Consider the following 24,211-nt stretch of genomic DNA (forward strand, 5'->3'; position numbering starts at 1 on the left):
TGTCTCTGTCACTCATCCCTGACTCAGACCTAGACTTGGTGGGGGAGGAGGTTGGGGGCGGGGCAGCAGATGCAGTAACTCGGTTATCAGGACCTGGAATCGAATTAACTTCTTCACAACCCGGACTGAGCGGCCCAGAAAGCCCCCCTTTCCATACTCTCCCCCTCACTCTCCATCTACACGCACGCCTCTCCTCTCCCAAGCTTTCTTCTCTCATCCCCAAATATTTAAAAAGGTTTCCCCTCACTCCCCCTTCTGTGGAAGCCGGTTGCTCAGCTGCCCACAGTCTTTATCTTCCCGCTGCTGTATGTGAGGATGGGTTTGGGGGAAAGATAACCCGAAAAAAAGAGGCCGGGAAAGGGGTTTGTAGTCTGTCTCAAGCCACGACGCCCCCTCCAGGCATACACCTTCCCACCCCGGTCCCCGCTCTTGCCGGTCCCTTTCCAGCCAACGCTGCGCTAATCTGGTACTGTCTCCCTGAGAACGCGGGGACGCGGGGAAGGCTCTGGCCACCAAGCGGCCCCGACGGCAGTGGGTACCGAGGCGGGGACTGAGGCAGGGAAAAGGGAGAAAGGCTGGGGGCCTTGGGATCTCCCAAGAGGTACGCACAGATGCAGACCCCGCAGTAGGACGAGAGGCAGCGGGGGAAGGGAAGAGAGGCGGCCCCGCCCCCGACCCGGGAGGGGGACTGAAAGGCGGGGGTCTGGGGGCGGCTCCTGGTCCCTCCCCCTGCCTCCGTCCCGCCCCTGCCCCCGCCCCGTCCATCCCGTTATAAGGTGCGGCCGCTGCGCTCTGGCGGGACAGTGGGGCCAAGACTGGGCGGGTGGGACTGGGCTAGACGGGACGGGACGGGACTGGGCAGCCCAGGTCTCCGACTCCTCCCTCTGCCCCTCTGCCTGCCGGCCGGTGTCCCTCTCACCACAAGTCCCTCTGCCCGACTTCCCCTCCATCCCTCCTGACCCGCGTCCCCTCTTCCAGGCAGCCCTCCTGCCCGCGCTGCCCGCCCATGGATTACTCCTACCTCAACTCCTACGACTCCTGTGTGGCCGCCATGGAGTCCGCCTACGGCGACTTCAGCCCTTGCGGCCAGGCGGGCGCCTTCCAGTACAGCCCCCTGGGGCGGCCTGCCTTCAGCGCAGCAGCCGCAGCGGGGCCCGCCTGCCCTGGCCTTGCCTCCCCTCCCTGCGGCCTGGGAGCCCTGCGGGATCACCAGCCCGCACCTTACTCCACAGGTGAGCAGCTGCCCTGGGGCCGGGATGGGAAGGGAACATTGCTAAGGCCAATGACCCTGCGCCGGGACATGGCCAAGACCCTCGGAGTGGTCTGGGAGGACACTGGGGGCAGAGACGGGGACCAGGGAGCGGTGATGGGGACAGGAGATTCCTGAATTACCCAGATGGAGACCTAAGGACCAGAAAGAGATCTTGGATACCAAGTGGTCAGCGAAAGGAGATGGGAACGGGACAGAAAGAGAGGTAAACAAACCTGAAAATGACCAGAGGAGGTGGAGGAGAAGAAGTGAGAACAGAAAATGGAGACTTGGTAACCAGGGAGAGGGAGAAATCTCAATATCAGGGAGAAGGGAGGTAGATATTTGGGGGGGGAGGAAAGATAAGGAGGCTATCTCTCCAAAAGATATGGAGACTAGAGCAAACTGAGCAGGGATGTGGATGGAAGAATGGGAAGCTAGGGTGAAGAGAAGGGAAGATGAGGACCAGTGAGGGGAGACAAGGATAGAAGAACATGGGAGAACATGGGAGAAGATGTGGGTACCAACTAGATCAGGTGGCTGGATTGCATGAGGATGTAAGGATGAGGATAAATTCGATATGTGCACGGGAGATCATATACTATGCAGGGGACTTTGATTCCAGAAGATCAATAGATAGAAAAAGATCGGGAGGTGGAATAAGGGCACTAGGAGGGAAGCTGGCAATATGGGAACAGGGAGATTTGGGGAACCACAAAATTTGAGGATGTCCAGAGGTGATAATATTAGGAGAGGGGGATTAGGGAAAGGAGTGGTGTGGAGACCAGGAAGAGTGGAGTGTAGAGCACTGAGGACAAATATGGGGATCTGGAGGCAGCTAGAGATAAATAACGATATGGGAATTGAGGAAAGAAAATCAGGATAGTGCTGGAGAAAATGGGGGTACCAGGAGAGAGATAGGCACACAGGTAAAGATCAGGGAAAAGTCAAGAGGATATGAAGACGGGACAAGAGAGGAAAAATGGAGGTAGGTAAAGAGACTGGGGATAAAGAAAGAAATATGGGGACCATGAAAGTGAGGAGGGGGAAATAGGAAATAGGGAGAGGAATCTGGAGATGCTGTTGGAATAGGAGAAATGATATCTGGCCAAGGGGAACATACTTGTGTAAGGTTGGACTGGACACCAGAGTTTAAATCCTAAAACTGTTTGGAGACAGGAGGCTGGCTCAATGAGACAGGAGGCTGGCTCAGTGATACAGGGATGGGAAGACCAAATGATATGGGGTGCATTGGAGTTAGAAAGGTTCTGAAGACATAATTAAAGAAATTGAGGGTAAATCTGATACTTGGAAAAAGGAAAATTAGGGATGAAAAGGTAAAGAAGAATTGAAGGGCAGGTGAGAAGGCCACTGAGACAAGAATGGGTCAGAAAAACTGAGGGGGTGCCAGGATGTTGGGGGAGAAGGTGGGGAAATGCAACTTTATTGGAGAAAAGCAGGGAATAGTTTGGAGAGGACAGCTGAGATGCATGGAGAGTTTGGAGAAAGCTACAGTCGAAATAGGATGGAGTGAAGATTCTGGGAACAAGAAGGAAAAGAGGGATGAAAGGAGGGAGACTGGAAAATAAGAGGACAGAAGACAACAGGGCTGGAGATATAGGGTCAAAGGAATGAGAATATAGGGGATTAGATGGTGGGGACCAGAGAAAACAGGTAGAAGAATGAGAATCAGCAGAGGATGGGGTGGGGAGGAAAATGAAGTCATGGGGGAGAAGGACAAGAGGTGACAAGGATAGGGATTTAGGACAGGAAAGAAGGCCACTGAGACAGAAATGAATCAGAAGAACTAAGGGGGTGACAGGATGTCAGAGGGAAAGATGGGGGAAAGAAACCTTATTGGGAAAAAGCAGGGACTAGTTGGGAAAGGACAATTGAGATGTAAGTAATCAAATCTTATGTTAGAAACAAAATGTCAGAAAACATTCAATTTAATCCCCTCCTTTTTTTTCAGGGGGCAAAAACTAAGGCCTAAAGAAGGGAAGTGATTTGCCTAAAGTCATACAGTAAGTTAGAAGCAAAAGCTAGAGAGCTCATCTCCTGCCTCAGTTCCAGGCTTTTGTTGCCATTGGAATCAGTCCAAGAAAGACCATGGTGGCCTGAGGCTGCAAAGTGATCTGGAGAGGAGAGATGGGGAGCAGGGCAGTGTGAGCTGCTGGGATGAGGGGAAGCAGCAGGGCTCCAACAGCATGATGAAGACACAGGCCAGATCTGAGGGAGAGATCCCAACTGGGAGGTTAAGGGAGGGGAATGGGAAAAAGTCCTGGGATGAAGGAACTGTGAGAAAGAGAGAAAGGTAGAGGGAAAATCCTAACCTGCACCTTGAACCCTAGTTCTGAGGGGGAGCAACTTCTGCCAGTGCTACACACACATACACACACACACACACACACACACACACACACAACATGTCCCATGCCTGTGACTGGAGAAAGGCAGAAAAGAAATAGAATGAGAGATAAAAAAAATAAGGAAACTTGAAAAGAGAGAGAAGAGGGAAAAAAGGATGGGAAGAAAAGAAATAGGAGGGAAAAAAGAAAAGAAAGTTCAAGAGAAAGGAAGAGATGCATACAGGAGAGACCTGGAGCATTGAAAACCCAGGAATTTAGCTTGTCCCATGTCCCTGTCCCCCAGTCCCCCCCCACTCCCTCACTTTCTCCTCACCTTTCCCTCTCCCAGATTTTCTTTTTTCTATCTCTCAAACTCTCTCATGCCTATCATCTTTTTCCCCTCTATTTCTTATCTTTCCCCTCCTCCTTCATCTCTCCATATCTTTTTGTACTCTTTTTTTTTGCCAATTTCTTGCCATCATCTGTTTCTCTCGTTATTTTTCCATTTTTCTTTACTCATCTGTCTCCATATCTCTGTCTCTCTTCTTCCCAGATATTTTCAATGTCTCTCCCATTTTCCTGTCTCTCTTCATTGTCTCTTCTTATTTCTCCATATTTCTTCTCTTTCATGAACTCCAAGTATTTTTGTTCTCTGCTCTCTTCTCTCTCCCATATGCATTTCTCTTTGCACCTTTTTCCTCTCAATCATTTTCCTTCTGTCTCCTGTTCCTTTCTCTTTCCAACTTCCCTTATTCTCTCTCCTTGCCTGTCACCTCCTCATCACTAATCTTGTCTCTCGTCTTCCTCTACCTTTTTGGGACTCTTTGTTTCATGTCACTCCTCTCCCTTCTTCCTTTTTCTCCCCTCTCTTTTTTAGTCCCATCTGTCCATTTTTCTCTCTTTTCTATATATTTTCTGTCTTTTCATATCTATCTCTTGCCTCAATCCCCATATCTCCATCTCTCTCCTCTGGCCTCATATAATCTTGTTTCTCTCCTCTGTCTCCACATCACTTCATCTCTGTCCCTATTTATTGTATATCTCTTTCTGTTCAATTTTCTCTTTCTCCTGATTTCTTTCATCTTCCTATTTACTCTTTTTCCTTTTCTTCATGTTTTTGTCTCCTGGTTCCATCTCTCTGTGTCTTCTTCTTCTCTTTATTTCTCTGTGTCTCTTCCTAATCTCCAAATTTCTTAAACCTGTTTTTCTTCTTCTCTGTCATTTTATCTCCACATTTCTCCATATCTTTCTTACTTGCCATTTCTCTTTTCTCCCATCTGTGTCTCTCTTCTTTCCCTGCTCTCCATATCTCCGGGTCTCTTTCCTTTCCATCTACATTTCGTCATGTCTTTTATTTCTTCCTTTTTGTCTTTTACATCTCTATCTCTCTTCATGTTTATATCTCTCCTCTCTTTCCTTTCTGTGCCTTTTTCTTCTGTCTATGCTTGTGTCCCCTTTCCCCACCCTTCTATTTCTTTTCTCTCTCCTCATAAATGTCTCTTTCTCTGTCTTGTCTTGTCTCTCTCTTCTCTTTCTCTTTCCTCTTTCCATCACTGGATGAATATCCTTCATCTTTGTGTTTCATCTCAACTCTCTTGTTTCCAACTCTGTCTCTGCTTTCCCTCATTTGCTGTACTTTGTGTATTTTTGTAACTATCTATTTCCTCCTTGTATTTTCTCCATATATCCCCATCTTTGTTTTTTTTTCTTCCCTATTTCCCAAATTTCTTTTCTCCTTCTCCATCTGTCTTTTCTGTTTTTCCATGGCTCCCCTCTTTATCTTTCCCCATTCTCTCCTCATCACTATCTCACATCATTTGTCTCTTTTGCTCCATCTCTCCATATCTCCTCTGTCTATAAATGTCTCTTTCCATCCTTCCTATCTCCCTCTTGTTGCACCTCTCTTCTTACTCCACCACTTTGCTTCTTCCCTTTCCTTCCATTTCTTTTCCTCCCTTTTCTATCTCTCCCTTCCTCTCTTCTCATCTTCTCCATATCTTTTCTCCCCTTCTCCATCTCTATTTTTCTGTCTCTTCTTTCTGATTCCCTTTGTATCTTTCCCTTCACCTCTCTCCATGTTCCATCTCATGTCCGTCTCTCATTCTCGTCCCTCCCTTCTTTTTCACCGTGAGTCACATCTTTCCCTAAGTCTCCTAGTCTCTTCTCTCTGTGCGGATTTCTTCCTATATCACCTCTCTATGTTGTCCCTTCTCTCTTCTCATCTTTTCCATATGGCTTTTCTCCCAATTTCTCTATCTCTATTTTTCAGTTTCCATTTGTTCTATTTGTTTCCCTCCCCTTTCCCCATCTCTCTCCTGCCTTTTTCCTTGATCTCATTTTTGCGTCTCTCCTGTCTCCGTTTTTCTCTGGCGTTCCCCGTCTCTGAATCTCTCCTCCATCCCATCTCTCTCCCAATCCGCATGTCTCCCGGGCCTCCGAGTCTCCTCTTTTTTTCCGTATCTCTCATCTGTCTGTGTCTCTGCCTCCCCGTATCTCCTTCAGTGCCATACAAGTTTTTCTCGGACCCGTCGGGGCTAAGCGAGAAGCGCAAGCAGCGTCGGATCCGCACGACTTTCACAAGCTCCCAGCTCAAGGAACTGGAGCGAGTGTTTGCAGAGACCCACTATCCCGATATCTATACCCGGGAGGAGCTGGCACTCAAGATCGACCTCACTGAGGCTCGAGTGCAGGTGAGGGAAACCGACCGGCCAAATGGGCGGAGGAGGGGAGGGCACCGAGCCCGGGCCGGGAGCGGGGGCCGGGATTAGGAGACCGGCAGGGGCCCCGGTCACCGTAGCATCCTCCTAAAGTGAGTGACTCCCCATCAATACCTACTCCCTTCCTGCCCCTCCCGGGCTAGCACGGGGCCAGAATGCGAACTTATCTGAATACAGATTAGACAACGGTCAGGGGCGAGCACCCTGGAACCGGGAGGCACTTTGCTGTGCCTGAACCGGGCCGGGGGTGGGTGGCGGGGCGCGCTGAGTTGAAGGGCTCCAACAAGGAAATGGGAAAGATACAGGGGAAGGAGAGTGAAGAAGGTCAAAAGAGTTTTGAGAAGGTGGGGGAAAGAGCTAGGAAGGTTGGCAGAGGATGGGAAGGGAAGTGGGACAACAGGGAGGGAGACAGAGAGGAGCGAGAGAAAGGAGAGATGGAGGAAAGGGAGAGGGGCAGAGAAACCCAAATGGAAGATGGGGAAAGAGAACGGAAGAAAATGATGAAGAGAGATGCAGAGGGATGGAGCTAGTACAATGGGTGATAGAGATGGAGAAAGAATGGAGACATTAGGGGAGAAGATGGAGAGAGAGGATGGAGGAAAACAGAGGGGGGGGAAAGGTGAAGCAGTCTCAATCGCAAAGAGAAATAGGATGAGACAAAGAAAAATAGGAGGAAAGAAAACAAGTATGAGGGAGAGTATAGTTTATATACATACATATACGTATGTATTATGTATTTCCAAATTCAGTGTTTACTGATACTTCAGTGGGAAGGAGACATAGAAAAAGGGAATGAAAGGCTAAGGACTAGAACAAGGAAGGGACCAAAGGGAATGGGGAAAGTGAGACAGCTCTGGAGATCAGAGAAAAGATGTAAGAAATCTAGAGAAGCTCCTCCACAACTCTGTTTCTTCTTTAGAGACTCCGCATTTAGGGACAGAGATTATTTTGGCTGAAACCCAATTCCATCTTGACTATATGGCTAAATACTTTGTCTAGCTACTACTTATATTTACAAATGAAATATTATTTGTAAAGCCTTCAACAAAGTGGCACATAGTAGGTGTTTAATAAATGTTTATGCCTTCCCCAAGAGCTAATAGCACCCCAGGCTAGCTTTGCTAGGAGACTAGAAGGAAGGAGACAGGAGTGAGAGACAGACAAGATGAAGAGAGAAAGATAGAGCTGCAATGGCCCAAAAGCTTCATCCCATCCATCTTCTGGTTCAGCAAAACCAGACTCCTCCTCATTCCTACCCCAAAATCTCTGCAGTGAAAAAGGATCTTTAGACCCCTGACTAGCAGCCCCCCTGGCCAAATGGAAATTCGTCTTTAGTCCGTCTTTCCTTCATGTCTTCTCTCCTCTCCAGGTCTGGTTCCAGAATCGAAGGGCTAAATTTCGGAAGCAGGAGCGGGCAGCCAGTGCCAAGGGTGCTGGGGGAGGGGCAGGCCCTCCGGGCACCAAGAAGGGGGAGACCCGATCTTCCTCCGAGGATGATGAGTCCAAGGAATCCAACTGCAGCCCAACACCAGACAGCACGGCCTCCCTGCCTGGCCCCGGTGGCCTAGCCAGCCCCAGCCCCAGCCTCAGCCTCAGCCTCAGCCCCAGCCCCGGCCTGCCCCCAGCCCCGGCCCCTGCCCCTCTTAAAGGCCCTCTGTGGGCTGGTGGGCCAGGGGGCGGAGGCGGCGGCCCTGGGGCACCCAGCCCCGCTGAGTTGCTCAAGGCGTGGCAGCCTGCAGAGCCAGGGCCTGGTCCCTTCTCGGGCGTCCTCTCCTCCTTCCACCGGAAAGCCCCGACCTCGGCCTCAGCCACTGCTGCCCTCAAAGCCAACCTCTTCTAACTGTTCCCCTCGCCCCCTGCCCCCAATCCTGGGAGCTGCACAGCTGAGACGCTCCTGTTTCCTCTCCCTCTCAGACAGGGGCAGGCAGCCACTGCCTTCCCTCCTGGGGATCCTGCCATGGCCAGAGACATTGCTCTTCACTCCACCAAGATGTTCCTTCCTTCTCTTGAGCCCTGTCACTGCCAGAGACCCCATCTCTAGCCCCCCTGGCATTTCCTCCCTGAACTTCTGGAGTGAGAGCTAGCCCACTCCCCCTACTCTGCCCTGACAGATGTCTCCTTTTCTCTGAGGACCCCCCCCCCAATCCCAACCTTGTGAGGATGATCTTGCCATAGCCAGAGATGACCCTTCTCTCAATGTGCCAATCCCCAGAAATGCCCCCTTTCTCCCAGGACCACGTCCCAAGCCGAGATGCTCCGTGGCTGGAGGCTACCCCTCTCCAAAGCGCCCCCTCCCACTCTGGGCAATATTGTGGCCAAAGAGGTTTCTCTCTGGATGACCGAGGCCCACCATCAGGACCTCGTCTATCAGTGACAGCCAGAGATACCACTTTCCTTCGAATCCCTAGCCTAAGGACCCATTATGTCTGGACATGCCCTTTCCTGGAGAAACAAGAGACTGCCCACTTCTGGGGACTCCTTCTAAATGTTCTGTGTCCCCTCCCCATTCCCCTTCAACCATCCCCTCCACAAGTCTCTTGGGAAGCTCCTTAAACCAGCCTGAGGCATGACATTTGAGGAGGCACTGTGGGAGGGAGCCATCAACCACAGCTAGTCTCCTTCCTGGGCTCTGGAGCTGGCAAGATGGATTCAGTGGCTCTTCCACCACTAGGGCCAAGACTACCCAGCTGTAGAAAGGGCTGCTGCCCATTTCAGGTCTTGACTCTCTTTTAGACAACTGGACCTAAAGCTAAAAGGGACTTTAAAGATCATGTAGTATAAACTTGTTCATTTTACAGAGAAGGAAACTGAGGCTCAGAGAGGGAAAGCGGGTTGCCCATGGTCACACAGCTTGTAAGGAGCACAACAGTCTGGATTTTTTGCTCTTACTTCCCAGGACTATTCATGGGTCAGGCCAAGGGTGGGGAGGAGGGGTGACTGTTGCCCCAGACCAGGATTCCTAAAGACCAGGGAAGGGCAAAATTATTTCCTCTTTATTTTCTTCCAACTTTTGTTTTTCTTTCTAAAACTTATCTGTAATTTATTGAGATCAAATTCTGCTCAATCCAAATAAAATTAATTTATTGAAGCCATTTCAAGTGGCCCTCAGAGAACTGGAAGGAGAGCTATAGGAGCAAGGGTAAGCTACCCATAAGGGAGCTAGGAGGCAGCCTGTATCACCTGTGTGTGTGGGAGGAGGGGGGTATATCAGAAGCCTCCTCTCCTCACCAATCAGCTGGTCCCTTATTAAAAGGTCTATTTGGGCAGATCATTGGCCTTTCCAGGCTTAGAAATACAGTCTTGCCATAGGGATAGACCTCCAAATCCCAGCCTGAAGGATTTTACGATAGGCCCAAACTGTCTTTGTCCCAGAGTTAGATCCAGGCTGAGTCAGGGGTCCTGCTTTTAATGATTACCCCACAATTCATATCAGATTGACAGCAAAACAAAGCTGCATTGAGAGACACAGCATCCAGAAGCAGGCAAGCAGTTCTCCCAGGCCTTCTGATAATCAGATCATAGATGAAATACTGCATGTAGTTCTGGCCTCCCAAATTTAGGACAAACTAGATGAGGGTAGCCAGGATGGGGTAAGAATTTGGAGACTAAAATACACAAAGATGAAACCGGGACCATTTGGAATGAAGAAGAGGGACCACATGATAGCTGTCAAACGGAGCAGAGATTAGGATGGGGAAAGGCAAAATTTCTGACACAAGGGGAAAAAACCCCAAACTTGGAGCTGTGGTCTGGGGAATCAATGGGGCCCCTCTCATTCTGGGTCTTGGAGTAGAAGCTAGACAAACCCTGGTCATCAAAAGGTGGAGAAGATGGATGAGATGGTATGGTGAGGCCTTGAGGTCGGGTTCACCCCTCCTTCACCCTCCCAGAGACGGGCTTCTATGAGAGCATTCTGTCCTCCCCTTTCCTGAGTTCTCCAGCTGCCTGTCCTCGGAGACTCTTTGCCCTCACTCTTCGGGCCCTCACTTCAACATGTCCCCATCCCTATTCAGCTTCTTATGCCTAGAACAGAGAATTTTAGAGCTTGCTGGAAGTTTAGAAACCATTTCATTTTTACAGAAGGGGAAACTGAGGCTCCACATTTTCCTGGTTTTGATGGGCATCACAGAGGCAGTAGATAAGCAAACAGGTCCTTTATTGCTGAGGGAGTTAGGGCTGGGACTCAAAACATGCCCTAACTCCGCTCCCTCATAAAATAACATTAAAAGTGTCCACACACACCCCCTTCCCTCCCTCCTCCCTCTCCCTCCCCATGTCCCATAAACGATTAAATTAACACAGAGGCCTCCCTCCCCCTCCCCCATGGCAGTGGGGACCCCAGCCCAGCCAAACTGGAGGAAGGGGATTGCTCCTTCATTTCCGGATAGGATGCCAGCCTGGGTGGGGACCCGACTGAGTGCTCCCTGTGGCTCAGGGGATCCCCGACATGAGGAGGGGAAAAAGTGTGAAATGTAACAAGGACCCCCTTGTACTGGCGCCCTTTCTCCGCTGGAAAACGTGAGGGTCTGAGCAGAAATCGGTCCCCCTCCAGCAGCCTCAACGGGGGGCAAAACCTTGGACCAATGGCATCCCTGGAGTAAGCAGGAGAGCCTTTTAAATTAGGCAACCAATCTCGAGCCCTGAAGGGGAGGGGAGTGAACCAACACAGAAGTAGAGAGACACTGATTGGCCAACAAGGATGGAGCAAAAAGTACTCCACTGGGTAAGAAGAGCGGCGGGGACCTCTCCCCCGAGGCTGGAGTCTCCCCAATAAATAGGCGGAGGGAGACACCAGTAACTATGGCAACCAGCTTCAGCGCTGGGTAAGGCAGAATGGGCAAGTTCCTTCATGATGGGGATTTGGAGGGAAAATCCCTCCAAAACTGGGGCGGGGGGAAGGGGTCAGGAGGAAGCACACTAGTGGCTGGGGTCCTCACAGTCTGGGCGGAGACCTTCCTAGCCCCAAGCCCTTGCCACTGGGGCAGAATCAATCTTGGAAGGTCACTTGCTGTGCTGCAGCGAATCCAGCAGGAGGCGCTTGTGAGCTGGGTCCTGGACGCCGGCCTCCTCCAAGTCTTCCTCAGTGATGTCGCTGCGGGAACCGGGAGTCCGTCATTGGGTTGCCTCAGTAACAGCGCCCCACCCAAGCCCGCCCCCTTACCGTGGGCTCCTCCCGGCCTCCAGGCCCCTGCTCACCTGAGGAACTCCAGGTCGTCCCATCCGTTGTGTACCAGCCCCTCCTCGTAGCACTCCATGCCGAGGGCCCGGAGCCAGGCCCCCATGCTCCCCTCTGCCAGGCTGCCTGCCCGCCCAGCCTGTGGGCACGGAGCCTGTGGGCGCACGCCGAAGGCAATCAGGGCCCTGACCGCCCCCATCCCCCGCACTCCCATCCCCGCTCGGACGGGGGCAAGCACCTGCTCCGTGTCCGCCCCGCCCCCGCCCCACCCCCTCCCGGGATTATTTTGAGGGAACCAAAAAATGAAAAAAAAAAAGACAGTCCTTGCCCAAGGAATAGATTACAGGGAAGTAGAACATATTCATAAACAACTATAATTCAAGGGAGTCTGAGAAATCAACAGGGGGGTGGGAAAGAATTCCTCCTGGCCTGGGTATCAGAAAAAGCTGCAAGGAAGAAGTGGCCCCGGAGCCGAAAATAACGGATTAGCTTCAGATGAGAGAAGGCGCTTCCGGGAGCGGCCCGTCTGGACAAACGCACAGAGAGGGGATTTAAAGGATGAAATCAGGAGTGGGATTCCATTTAACAGAAGGATGGGAAATAAGACCGGAGCAGTCTGTGGAGGGCCTTGAATGCAAGAAATCTATCTTGTGGGCAGCAGGGAGTCGGAGGTTTCTGGGACCCCAGAAGCCCGGGAGGAGATGCTAGTTGGGTAGTAGAGACGTATGCCACAAACAGCAGGGACTGCCAGGAAGCCCCAGAGCCGATGTAGACACGGATGCACACACGTGAGCCCCCCATTTTAGCCCCGTAATCACACACGCACACAAACCTCCTCAGCCAGGTCTTCCTGGATGCTCTCGCGGATTCGAGGTGGGGGGAAGCCGAGGGGACGGCCGTAGTCTGGGGGAAGACCCCGGGGAGGCAGGTCTAGGGGACCTCCGATCAGGCTCCCTCTGGCTGGTCCAGCAGCATAATCAGCCTCACTCAGAGTCTTGGCCATCTGCAGCACGGAGCAGGACCGGTCATCCCCGCTAACCTCCCCAAGAAAGGCACTGGCTGGTGAGGAGCTGGGAGGCAGTGGGGGTCGGGGGTGGGCCTTGGGATTCAGTGGCCCCCGCATTTCAGCCCCTCCCCGACTCCGGCCCCCAAGGCCCACCACAGGCAGATCCAGGCTAGCTGAGTCGGGCAGTGGCGGTGGAGGGAAGTCAGGTGGGGGCAAGGTACCGCCCTCTTCATCTGATGAGCTCCCCTCTCCTACTCGAGGGGGCCGTCGCCGGCCTGGTTGCAGGGGGGGCACTGTGATGGCCACCTTGTTCTTTGTAGCCGAAGGAGTGGGGGCCTTGGAGGGAGGGGTAGGGGCGGGAGGGTCCAGGGGCAACAGCTGGTGTGGGACCCCTTCCAGGACATAGTAGGCTGGGTTATTGAAACTATTCTTCATGGGGGGTGCTGTCATCCCCTCTGGTTCCGGAGCCCCTTCTGGTTTTGACCTGGGAATGGAAGGGATGGCTCAGAAGAGTGAAGGTAGATAAAAGCAACGCATGATGGAGGGGGGAAAAGTGCTGACTTGAAAGTTATTAGCCCCGGAATTCTACTTCCAATCAACACTGATTCAGTGTGACTTGGTTTAGTGCTTAGTACAGTGTCTGGCACACAGTAGGTGCTTAATAGATGTTTAATGAATTGAATTGGGGAAATCCCTTCTCTTCTCTTTCCTCCCGGGTAAAATAAGAGAGTTATGCCGAATGGTCTCTGAAGTCTGTTCCAAATAGGATTCTATTCTAAGACAACCCACAGCTGTAGAGGAAGTTGCATGGGGAGAGGCCTTTAACTCCAAGTGAAACCTGAGCCAAATACACGTAGGGGACAGTAGGAGCCAAAGGGAATGGAAATATGAGCCCTTTAATTATGGTAAGTAAGAGACTGCTGAGGAAAGCAGCCTGAAGACTTTTGTTGCCTTTCCAAGAAGGCATCTGACTCCAAAAAAGATTTCCAATGAGTTATTTCTACTCAAGTTAGGAAAAGAACTAGGATTAGATTAAGAAGTGATTTAAGAACAATTAAGAGTAGCGAGAAGTCTCAAATTGTACTTGGAAGCTTATGTAAATACAGAGCTTGTACATACAGAAAAAACCAGATTTATATTGGTAAACTGTGCATGCTATTTCAATTTAATTAGCACTAACAAACAATATTTACATTGAGCTATTCTGAGGTAGAATTCTATTTTTATTTTAAAGGCAAAACTGAGTCACAAATACATTTACATAGCATCTTAAGCTTCATTAAGTACCACTGTGAAGTAAACAGTAGTAAAGTACTATTTCATTTAATTGCAGCAAAAGGGTCCAAGGTCACATAGCTAGTCAACATCAGAGCTAAAGTTTGAATTTGGTTCTCCTGACTAGAATTCGGGTGTTCAGTCCACTATACAACACTGTCTCCACTGTCTCCTTAACCACAACTAGGAGAATCCTGGTTCTTTAAACCACAAAGACCTATTCATAGTCAAGGCACCACTATCCACCTGATAAAAAAATATAGGAAAAACAAAGGCATAAAATTTAAGAAGAAACATTAGCCTTTGGAGGGTTATCCACAAACCCCAAACTACAAAGAAAACTGGGGACATAAGTGAGAGGAAGAAAAGAATAGCTGAAAGAGATGGATGGCACAACAAAAATGGGAGGCAACTTGAACAGCATTTAATCCAATCCTTTCATTTTACAGAGGAGGAAATTTAGAGGTTTAGTGAATAAAAGCAAAGTTAGGAGTCCAGTCACAGGATTTTGATTCCAAATCCAATAATGGACACTTCTCACTTAGGATGGAATGGGAATCCTTACCTGGGAAGGAGGATCCTTTTCTGGGATCCAGGGAGGCAATCCTCATCTACAGGGTGCTTAACTGGAAGCATGGGGGAATCCTCACCTGGAGGGGTTCTCACCTGGGAGCAGGGGGAGGATCCTCACGAGGTGCTGCACGAGGTGGGGCTGGAGGCCTTCCTGTTGGAGGCGGCTTCTCAGGCTCATCAAATAGCTTGGACAGCGGGCAGGAGGCCTCAGCAGGGCCAGGTTTTCGGCTCCAAGACCTAGAAGGTAGGGAGAAGGTGAGGGATGAGAGGAGGACCCCTCTCCATCTTTCAAGTCTCCTGCCCCATCCCTTACCTGTAGTCCTGGCTGCCTCGGGACACAGATGGTGGCTTCCCCTTTGCTCCTGCTTCATCCTTATCAACACTGATCCACTCTAGGGGACAACAGAAGGAGCTCAAGAGCACGGCTCCCACCCCCCCAGACCTGGAGCCCAACAGAGCCTGGCTGCCACTGAGAGTCTGCTCAGATTCCTGAGTCCCTGGGTTCCTCCACCTCCCAGAACTAAGGGCTGTCTGTGGCCAGAGCCTCCCGGCCCCATCCCTGGTAGTGCCCCCACCGTAGAGCCGCTCTCGGGTGCCTAGCCGTTCAGCTGGCACCCGCACCTTCATGGAGCCTCTGATGTTCCCCGTTTCTTCACCTCGGTGGGATAGGAAAGTCAAGAACTGTTGAGTTGTGCTACCAATCATAGACTTGAGTGCAATCACACATTCACCTAAGAGTGGGACAAAGAATTTATAGATTCTCTAACCTTTTCCCAACCTCCCCTACTCACCTCCCCTCCAATCCAAGACCTATCCTAGAAACTACATCCTCCTTTCCCCCTGCCAAGACCCAGGCAGCCCAGGAATTTTTGCCCAGAGAACTCAACTGCCCCCGCCCCCATCTTCCAGAGACTACTCTCCATTCCTTCTGTCAGCTTTGTTCAATTTCCTTAGAAATCCCCCTCCTCTCTGCTCCCCACATGCTACACTCTGCCCCTGGCCCTCACCATAGGACTCATATCCATCCATGGACTTAACCGTCAGCAAAAGGTGCTGGTCCTGCAAGTATTCAATCTCTGACAGGATGGGCTTCAACTGGGGGAGAGGAGGCAGGAGAGACAGACACATTATGAACTGTGCTCCTCACACACAGCCCCAAACACACAAACTGCTCTCGGCGAGTAACTACTGAACACACTCTTTTACTTGCAGTGGGACCCACAGAGATGCTCATTTGTCCAAAAGGGAAAGAAAAGGAAACACTTATTAAGTGCCTACTAGGTGCCAACTCTGTACAAAGGGTATTAAAAATATTATTTCACTTGACCCTCACAAGAACCCTGGAAAGTAGTTAATAGTTTTTAGAGTTGAGAAAACTGAGGCAGATGTTGCCACATTTGAATTCAGATCTTGCTGAATGGAAATTCAATGTACCATTTACCCAACTTCAACCAAACCTAGGGTCCCACAGACTCCTATAATGACACCGATACACTCTCCCAAACAAACCTTCCTAGTCTCTCATTAAAACATAATCACAACCATTAAATATCTCAATTCCCTATCTTCGTTCTCCCCAAAGTCTTTATAAATACCCAGTGCAGAAGGACCAAGCAGAACAAAGTGAATCCCTGTTCCGTATCCCCACCCTTCAAGTACCTAAATATGTTATAAAAAGTTCTCTCCAAGTCTCAGCCTCTCCAACCCAAACATTCTCATTTCCTCCCATTAATCCTTGCATGGTAAAATGCCCTCACTATCCTGATTACCTTATTTTGACCACTCCCCTGTCTGCCAACATCCTCCCTAAAACCATGTCCCCCAGAATGGCACACAATGCATCATATTGATCTGACTGGGCACATTTCAACAACAACAAGAGCTTGTGTGAGTCTGCCTGCCTCAAATCTGTCCCCATTCCAATCTATTTTCCATTTCCAGCCACTAAAGTAAATTTCTTCAAATACAGGTCTGACCATGTTACACCGTTACTCAAAAAACTCCAAAAGCTTTCTATCACCAAGATCAAATACAAAATTCTATCTTTGGCAACCAATGCCCTTCATAATTTGGCCCCCTTCTATTTTTTTAGTTTTCTTATACTTTAGTCCCCTCCCCACCATGTACGCTTTGATCCAGTAACACTGGTCTCCTAGTTGTTCCTCTCACAAGACAATTCATCTCTTTGCTCTGGGCATACTCTCCCTCTTTCCTGACCTCCTTTAGTCCCAACAAAAATCCTGTCTTGTTCAGGAAGCCTTTCTCAACCTCTCTTAATCCTAGTGCTTTCCCTTTTTTAATTATTTCCAATGTCTCCTATATACAGAATGCTTGTACATATTTGTTGCTGCTTATTCCACTCCCCCCTCCCCCATTACACTTTGAGTTCCCTGAGGGTGAGATCTTTTTGCCTCTTTTATTTTTTAACTTTTATTTTAATAGCACATTATTTTTTCAATTACATATAAAGATGGTTTTCAATATTTATTTTTGTAAGATTTTGAGTTCCAATTTTTTTCTCCCTCATTTACAAAAAATAGCTTCCCAACGCTAGTAAGAAATCCGATACAGATTACACATGTACAATCATTTTTAACGTATTTCCATATAAGTCATGTTGGGGAAGAAAAATCAAAACAAAAGGGGAAAACCATGAAAAAGGAAAAAAGAGATAAAAAGGGTGAAAACAGTATGCTTTAATCTGAATTCAGTCCCCATAATTCTCTCTGGAATAGCATTTTTCAATCCAGAGTTTATTAAAATTACCTTGGATCACTGAATAGCAGAGAAGAGCTAAGTCTATCACAGTTGATCATCACATAATCTTATTATATATATTTTCTTGTTTCTGCTCAATTTACTCATTTTGCCTCTTTCTGTAACCTCAGCACTTAGCATAGTACCTAGCACTAGTAGGCACTTTAAATTTATTAATTATTGGGCCACAGTAGAATAAAACTGTTACAGGATCACAGATTTACAACTGGAAGGGAGAGACCTTGCAGACCATCGAGTCCAACTCCCTCATTTTATAGATGGGAAAACTGAGGCACTGAAAAGTTAAATGATCTACATAGCTAGTAAATGTCACTCCTGTGTTCTGAGCACTCTCCCTCTCTTATCTAGACTTCCTAGCTCTAGAACTTTGACAGGAAATCAAAATTAAGTCCATCAGCATATAATTTTAAAAAATAAAAATACTTTCTCCCTCTCTTTTTGAAGAATTAAGGCAATATTTACCCATCTTCAATACTATGGTACCTTTTTCCCCACTATTTTTCTTATTCTCATACCCTAACCTCAGTCATACAACCTCCTCCAAACAAATACAGATTCATACACACAGCCCAGGTGACACAATAAAGTAAAAAAAAAACCTGAGCTCAAATATAGCTACAGGCATTTACTAACTATGTGTTTTGGGCAAGTCTGCCTCAGCTTCCTTATGTGTAAAAAGGGGATTAATAATAGCATACCTCTCACTGTTGTTGTGAGGATATAATGGGAGCATATTTGTCATGTGCTTTGGAAATCTTCAAGCACCATATAAATGCTAGCTGTCAATACATAGACTCGGACTCATTTCCTTCTCCTACCTTGGCTCCCAATCCCTCCTTCCTCCCTAGCCTCCCACCCAGGAGCCTCACCTTAGGTAGCTGACTTGAGGACCACTGAACTTTGAGGAAGTTGATATTGTCACTGCTCTGTGCATCATTCTCAAAACTCTTTTTGTATTCTGGAGAAGGGAGAAGAGTCTTTCAGTAAGTGCCCCAAAGTCTCCTGCCCAAATGCCCCCCGAGCAGACCATGGTATTGCTCCTTCCCATCAAACTTCTTCTCCCAGCTCTCACCTTCTAGGCAAGTAGAGTAAAATTCAATGAAGAACTTGGTTCGGCTGGCAGTTTTGACTATGGCTTCCACGCTCTCAAATTCGATGTAAGCCTGATCTGACGGCTTGGAGAGCCCTAAATCAGAAGGAAAGGGGCAGGTGGGAAGAGATAAGAGCTCATCTCAGAGCTGGAACAGTCCTCAGAAGGAATCTTATCCAACTGTGGCCTGAACTAAACTCGTCTCCAAAGCCTCCTGGGCAAACGGTCACCTTCTCTGGATGACCTCCGGTGATGAGGAGCTCACTACCTCCAGAGGTACCCCAATCTCACTCTTAGCTCTGCTAGGAACTTTCTCATTACAATGGGCCCAAATCATCCACTCAGTGTTCTTAGTTCTCTCTGGAGCCATGTTGAACAAATCTCTAATTATTCTTCCTTTTCAAAAAAATTTTTATCCTTTTTTTTTTTTTTTTTTTTTGACCACTGCTTTTATTTCCCCATCCCCCCAACCTCACAGAGCTCTCCTTTGTAACAAGGAAATAGTTATACACAACAAGCTGGTATCATATCTGAATGGATGTGCCTTGTTCAAACACCCTTGTGGCTCACTACCTCTTGTTCCATCATCAGTCCTTGGAAGTCATGACAGATGATCCCTCTTCTCATAGAGGTTTTTATTTAATCTCTCCAGAACCATCCCCAGTCTGACCCAGTCTATAAAAACTTGGTCTTTACTGATCCCAACTTATCCCAGAGGTGGACATTTGTCCAGTTATCCTTTGGTGGGTGAAAAGCCAGAATTCATTTCCCTCAGAGAAGCTATAGTATTTGCCAATGATGACACAGATATTAATAATAAAAAAAGAGCAGCTTGTTTCTAATAGTGCTTCCCTCACAACATCCTTCAAAAATTTCCCAAAATGAGGACAGCTAGGTGGTGCAGTAGATAGAGCACCAGCCCTGAAGTCAGGAGGACCTGAGTTCAAATCTGGCTCAGACACTTAATACTTCCCAGCTGTGTGACCCTGGGCAAGTCACTTAACCCTAATTGCCTCAGCAAAAAAAAGTTTCCAAAATAATAATCATAATTAATATTTAATAAATTATATTATACCATATAATAATTAATTCTTATATCTAAAAATATAGCACCCACTATGTGCCAGGTGGGCAGCAAGGTTGGTGCAGTGGATAAAGCACTGGAGATAGAATTAGAAAGACTGAGTTCAAATCCAGCCTCAAACATTTGCAAGAGTATGTGACCCTGGGTAAGCCACTTCATCCTGTTTGCCTCAGTTCCCTCAACTATAAAATAAGCTGGAGAAGGAAATGGCAAACCTTTTCATATCTTCACCAAAAAAAACCCAAATGGGGTCATGAAGAGTCAGATGTGACTGAAAATGACTGAATAACAATAAAAATGTGCTAGGGGTATCGTGTTAATTAAGCACTTTAATAATATATCATTTGACCTCACCCAACAACCTTGTATGATTCCTATTTAACAGTTGAGAAAACCAAGACAGATAGTTGTTAAGTGACCTGCCAAGATCACACATTTACTATCTGAGGTTGGATTTGAAGCCAGTAAGGTCTTCCCTACTTCAAGATTCTAACCACTTGCTCTGTAATTACCTTAAACACCCATTATCCCCCCTTTTGCACATGAGGAAACAGTGACTCAGAAGAAAAGTCCATGCTCCATTAAGCTATCAAATTGATCTTTCTAAAGTGCAGGTTTGCCCATGTCACCTCCCTCTTCAACTCCAGTGGCTTCTTATCAGCTCCAGGATCAAATATAAAATCTTCTGGCTTTTACATCCCATCATAGCCTGGCTCCTTCTTTTACCTTTCCAGACATCTTATACTTTACTCCCATCCAGGAATCTGTGATCAGTGACAATGTGCTTCCCACAAGATTATTTCTGGTCTCCATGCATTTTCACTTCCATTCCATTAATGCCATCTCTGCCTCCTGTATGTCCCTGCTAAAATCCCACCTTCTATAGGAACACTTTCCCTATCCCCAAAAGTTCTAGTTCCTCCCTCTGTTATTTCCTATTTATCCTGTTTAGAGCTTTTAGTTGTTTGCCTTTTCTCCCCCTTAATTAGTGGGTGTGCTCCCTGAGAATAGGTATTATCCTTAATCTTTTTTTTGTTGTTATTTCCAGTGCTTAGCACAATGCCTGGCACATAATATGTGCTTAATTAATGTTTCTGACTGATGAAAAAGACTTGCTCAGACTCACACACCTAGGGAATCAAATCTCGGAGTTTCTCTCCAATTCTTGCATCCTTTGAATTTGAAGAAAGTCATTTCTTTACAAGAAAACACAGATGGGATGAGATAAGATAGGGGGAAGGGCAGACACAGAGTTTCAAACCAGAACCAGGACAATAGCAAAAACTCCATTGGGGGAACATTAAGAACTTAAGAGTCAGTGATAGGGGACAGTCTAAAACCTAAATTCCCACAGGGAAAGAACATAGAACTTGAGCTCCCAAAAATATATAAACTAGGCTTTAAAGGTCCCAAGTAAAATCTAGACTTTAAAAGTCCCAAGTAAAATCTAGACTCTGGAAGTGGGGACAAAGGAAAACCTAAAATATAGACTTTGGGGAAGAGAATCAAGAACATGGGACCAAGGAAAGGAAAAGCCAAAATTATTCTATCATATAATAAATAGACACACACACACACACACACACACACACACACACACACACTCACACACACACACACACATATATATATATAAAATTAAAACTGGCCCACTATTTTACAGACATTATTTTATTTAAGCCTCACAACAACCCTGAGGTAAACTATTTCTTAAAGGAATGAAGCTAGAGCCACTAGAACCTGGGGTCTGGTAGAGGAGAAAACTGAGAAGATAAATGCTTACTCAAATGTTAGAATTCAAAATAAAAGGCAAAAGCTAGAATTTGAATCCTTCAGAAGAAAGTATAAAAATTGAGATCAGAGAATAAATGAAATAACTTGAAAACTGAGGTTAAAAACAGAGAGGGACAACTAGGGGGTGCAGTGGATAGAGCCTCAGCCCTCAAATCAGGAGGACCTGAGTTCAAATCTGGCCTGAGACACTTAACGCTGCCTAGCTGGGCAAGTCACTTAACCCCAACTGCCTCAACAACAACAACAAAAAAAAGTAGAGAACCTTAGAACTTAAATCCCTAGCAGGAGAGTCTAGAACCCAAAGGTAACAAGAGGTTCTGAGAGATGAAGACATATCCCCAAACATCCACCCCCTAAATGCTCAACTGACATCTCAAAAGAAGAGAAACTATAATCTGTAGCAGATTGCTTGCTGTCTTGGGGGGAGAGAAGAGGAGAAAAGAGGGAAAAATTTGGAACATAAGGTTTTGCAAAGGTGAATGATGAAAATTACTCTTTGCATGTATTTGGAAAAATAAAATGCTAATTTTAAAAAAGAGAGGAAGTAGAATCTGGATCCTAAGAAAGAGAATGAAGTCCAAAAGATGCCATCAGGGAAGAGGGCAGGGATTCCCATGACATAGAGTCATTCACTCTCTCACCTTTCTTGGAGACAAACTGGGAAGTAACTCCAACTTCAAAGGCTCCAAACACTGGGGAATGATCACTAGTGACAATGTCATCTGTGCAACCTGTGGGGATCAGCCAGCAGTGAGAGGACAGAGGGGACGAAAGCCTTATCTTCATCTCCTCCTCCCCCTCCAAGGCTAGACTGCACTGCTTCCCACCAGTCCCCTCCACTGCGGAACCGCAGCTCTTACCGTAGGAATTGCAGTTGATGTGGGTCTCAGGGTAAGATTTCCAGAGGATTCGGTCACACCAGGAGGGTACATTGGTCCGGACCTGCGGATGGAATGAGGATTAGAAGGGGAAAATTCCCCTGGGGAAAGGGCTGAGCATCAGGAGCTGACCCAGGGGAGGAATGGAGGCTCAGCCCTCCCATCTGACTTCTGTCATTACACAATTAATCATGCAGAGAGCTGGCTGCTCCATCCTGGTATATAAGAAAACATAAGAGAAGGTTGTATGGACTAGGGTAGTCAGTCAGTCAGTCATCAAACATTTATTAAGCTCCTAAATACCAAGGACCGTGTCCTCCATCCTATACTCAAAACTGCCTCTAATTAAATATAAAGTAATATAAAATGTAGAAAAATAGAACACAGAATGTTGGGATGGCACATCAGCGAAGGAATGGAGCCTCAAAGACTGCCCGGTCTCATAACTACAGGCTGTTCGAGCTGACAAGGGGTTAAGAGGTCATATGGTCCAAACCCCTCATTTTAGAGATAAGGGGAAAGAACTTGCCCACGATCCTACAGTGAGTCACTGAGTTGGAACACGAACCTCCTAGTCTTCTCGTTGCCAACTCAACGCCAGCGAGGCGAGCAAGGGGAAGCATACTTGGTGGGTCACCCTGGGAAGCAAAGTGGCCAATTGCACATGGAGGGAAGCCCAGAACCCTGGCTGGAGAATGGGGTGGGGTTGGTTTGGTTTTTTTTAGCCACCTAAGCTTGAACTGAACAGTGCGATCCAACCAAAAAAGGTCTTTCACAAGATTCCCTGGCCCCAGGCTCAGTATTTCCGTAACTCCCTCTAAATTATATATTCTGGATAATTTCACTCTTTCCCTCATTACTAGTCAACTCTTGCTAAAACTCGCCCTTACTTGGAGTGACTAAGGGCAGCGGTAAATGGTTTTGCCACAGGGAAAGAGCTGGAACTGCTGAGGGTGAACTGACAGGACTGAACCCCAACAGCCCAAGGAAAAGAGGGAACACTATGGGTGAGAAGAGGTTAAATCTCCTTGCTGACATTCTGAAGCTCTCAGGCCATCAATAAGGTGAAAATTCCCAAGATAGTATCTGGGAAGTTGAATTTAGTCCCAAGCTGAAGGTGGCAACTTGTTCTATCAAAATTCATAACCTGGGGGGGTTCTTATAACATTAACAATTCCTCACATATGTATAGTGAATTATGTACTCAATGAATTATGGGGCTGGCAGAGAAGGAGGTGTTTGCATCATTTGACGGAGAAAACTGAGGTCCAAAAAAATTAAATAGCCTTTTCCTAAGCAGGGTCTACATCCCCTATCAATGAGGTCCTAAAGGCTCTTTAAGTACCAAGTCTAGGATAGATTATGAACCAGGGAAATTTCTAAGGCTATTATCAGCTCTGAGGGTCTTGGGATAATCAATTCAAAATACTTATGCTTCAAGATGCTAAGTCTCCAAGTTGCAAAATTCTAGGATTCTAAGTTCTATGATTCAAAATTTTATTATTCTATGGCTTCTTCAAGATCACAAAGCACAATCAGCCATTGCCTTACCCCACCACCCTCCAGTTCCTCCCTACTTACCCCAGTTGGTTTCTGTTTGTGCCAGGCATAAGTGTCTCGAGAGCCACGCTCATAGCGGTATGTGGGGGGGAAAGAGATCTCTTCCTCACCTGGATGGAGGACAGAGGGTCAGGGACCCTAAAACAAGTTCTCAGGGAACTGGAGCCCAAAAGATCCCCACACACACACCAAAAACAAAACAAAAACAGAAAAACCTGTCTCAGATCTCCTAACTCCAGGGTCTTTGTGCCTTGACTACCCCTCTTTAATTCAGCAAGAGAGATAAATCATTTTTCATTAGCTCTCTCTGCTGCCCCAGTCTACCTGTGTGCATGTGTGCACTGCCATCTCCCCGTCCCCCCATCCCCACACACACACTCACTGAATCTCAGGAAAACCTTGTGCTTCTCACGCTCCAGGTTGAGCTGGTCCACCCGAAGAAGGGGCTCAAACTCCTTTCGGCTGATGTAATTGAGAATTTCCTGGGGTGAAAGGGAGAAGGGGCTGAGGATTAGCTGAGAATTTCTCCATCTATTTTCCCTCTCCCAAAAAGTAACCTCATTTGAATATGCCTCAGGCCTTCACATTTTTATCCAGTTATCCCAACTTCAATACATAGCTGTTCCCATCCATTTTCCCCTCTCAAGTCCTAAGGTCCTGCTCCAACAAACTCTGATCTAAGG

At 47.5% G+C, this 24,211-nt stretch overlaps 2 protein-coding genes across 2 annotated transcripts in view; one reads left to right on the forward strand and one right to left on the reverse strand.

The window, feature by feature from the left end:
- Positions 1-832: 832 nt before the first annotated feature.
- On the forward strand, positions 833-10,367 carry PHOX2A (paired like homeobox 2A). The gene is made up of 3 exons (XM_051987440.1): positions 833-1,232; positions 6,100-6,287; positions 7,684-10,367. The coding sequence occupies exons 1-3, from the start codon at positions 1,007-1,009 to the stop codon at positions 8,152-8,154; spliced, it is 885 nt and encodes a 294-aa protein (XP_051843400.1). The 5' UTR covers positions 833-1,006; the 3' UTR covers positions 8,155-10,367.
- An 86-nt stretch (positions 10,368-10,453) lies between these two features.
- The window catches only part of INPPL1 (inositol polyphosphate phosphatase like 1), a 35,817-nt gene continuing 22,059 nt past the window's right edge, over positions 10,454-24,211 (reverse strand). The window contains exons 17-29 of the mRNA XM_051987439.1: positions 23,911-24,010; positions 23,550-23,638; positions 21,951-22,032; positions 21,732-21,821; positions 18,195-18,308; positions 17,992-18,080; positions 15,352-15,439; positions 14,920-15,075; positions 14,658-14,736; positions 14,438-14,581; positions 12,323-12,980; positions 11,511-11,644; positions 10,454-11,406 (exon numbers count right to left, since the gene is read on the reverse strand). Of these exons, the coding sequence (XP_051843399.1) occupies positions 11,316-11,406; positions 11,511-11,644; positions 12,323-12,980; positions 14,438-14,581; positions 14,658-14,736; positions 14,920-15,075; positions 15,352-15,439; positions 17,992-18,080; positions 18,195-18,308; positions 21,732-21,821; positions 21,951-22,032; positions 23,550-23,638; positions 23,911-24,010 (1,914 nt within the window). The 3' untranslated portion in view covers positions 10,454-11,315. The remainder of the gene's footprint in view (positions 11,407-11,510; positions 11,645-12,322; positions 12,981-14,437; positions 14,582-14,657; positions 14,737-14,919; positions 15,076-15,351; positions 15,440-17,991; positions 18,081-18,194; positions 18,309-21,731; positions 21,822-21,950; positions 22,033-23,549; positions 23,639-23,910; positions 24,011-24,211) is intronic.

This window comes from Antechinus flavipes, chromosome 3, assembly GCF_016432865.1.
Source record: "Antechinus flavipes isolate AdamAnt ecotype Samford, QLD, Australia chromosome 3, AdamAnt_v2, whole genome shotgun sequence".
NCBI classification, from domain to species: Eukaryota; Metazoa; Chordata; class Mammalia; order Dasyuromorphia; family Dasyuridae; genus Antechinus; species Antechinus flavipes.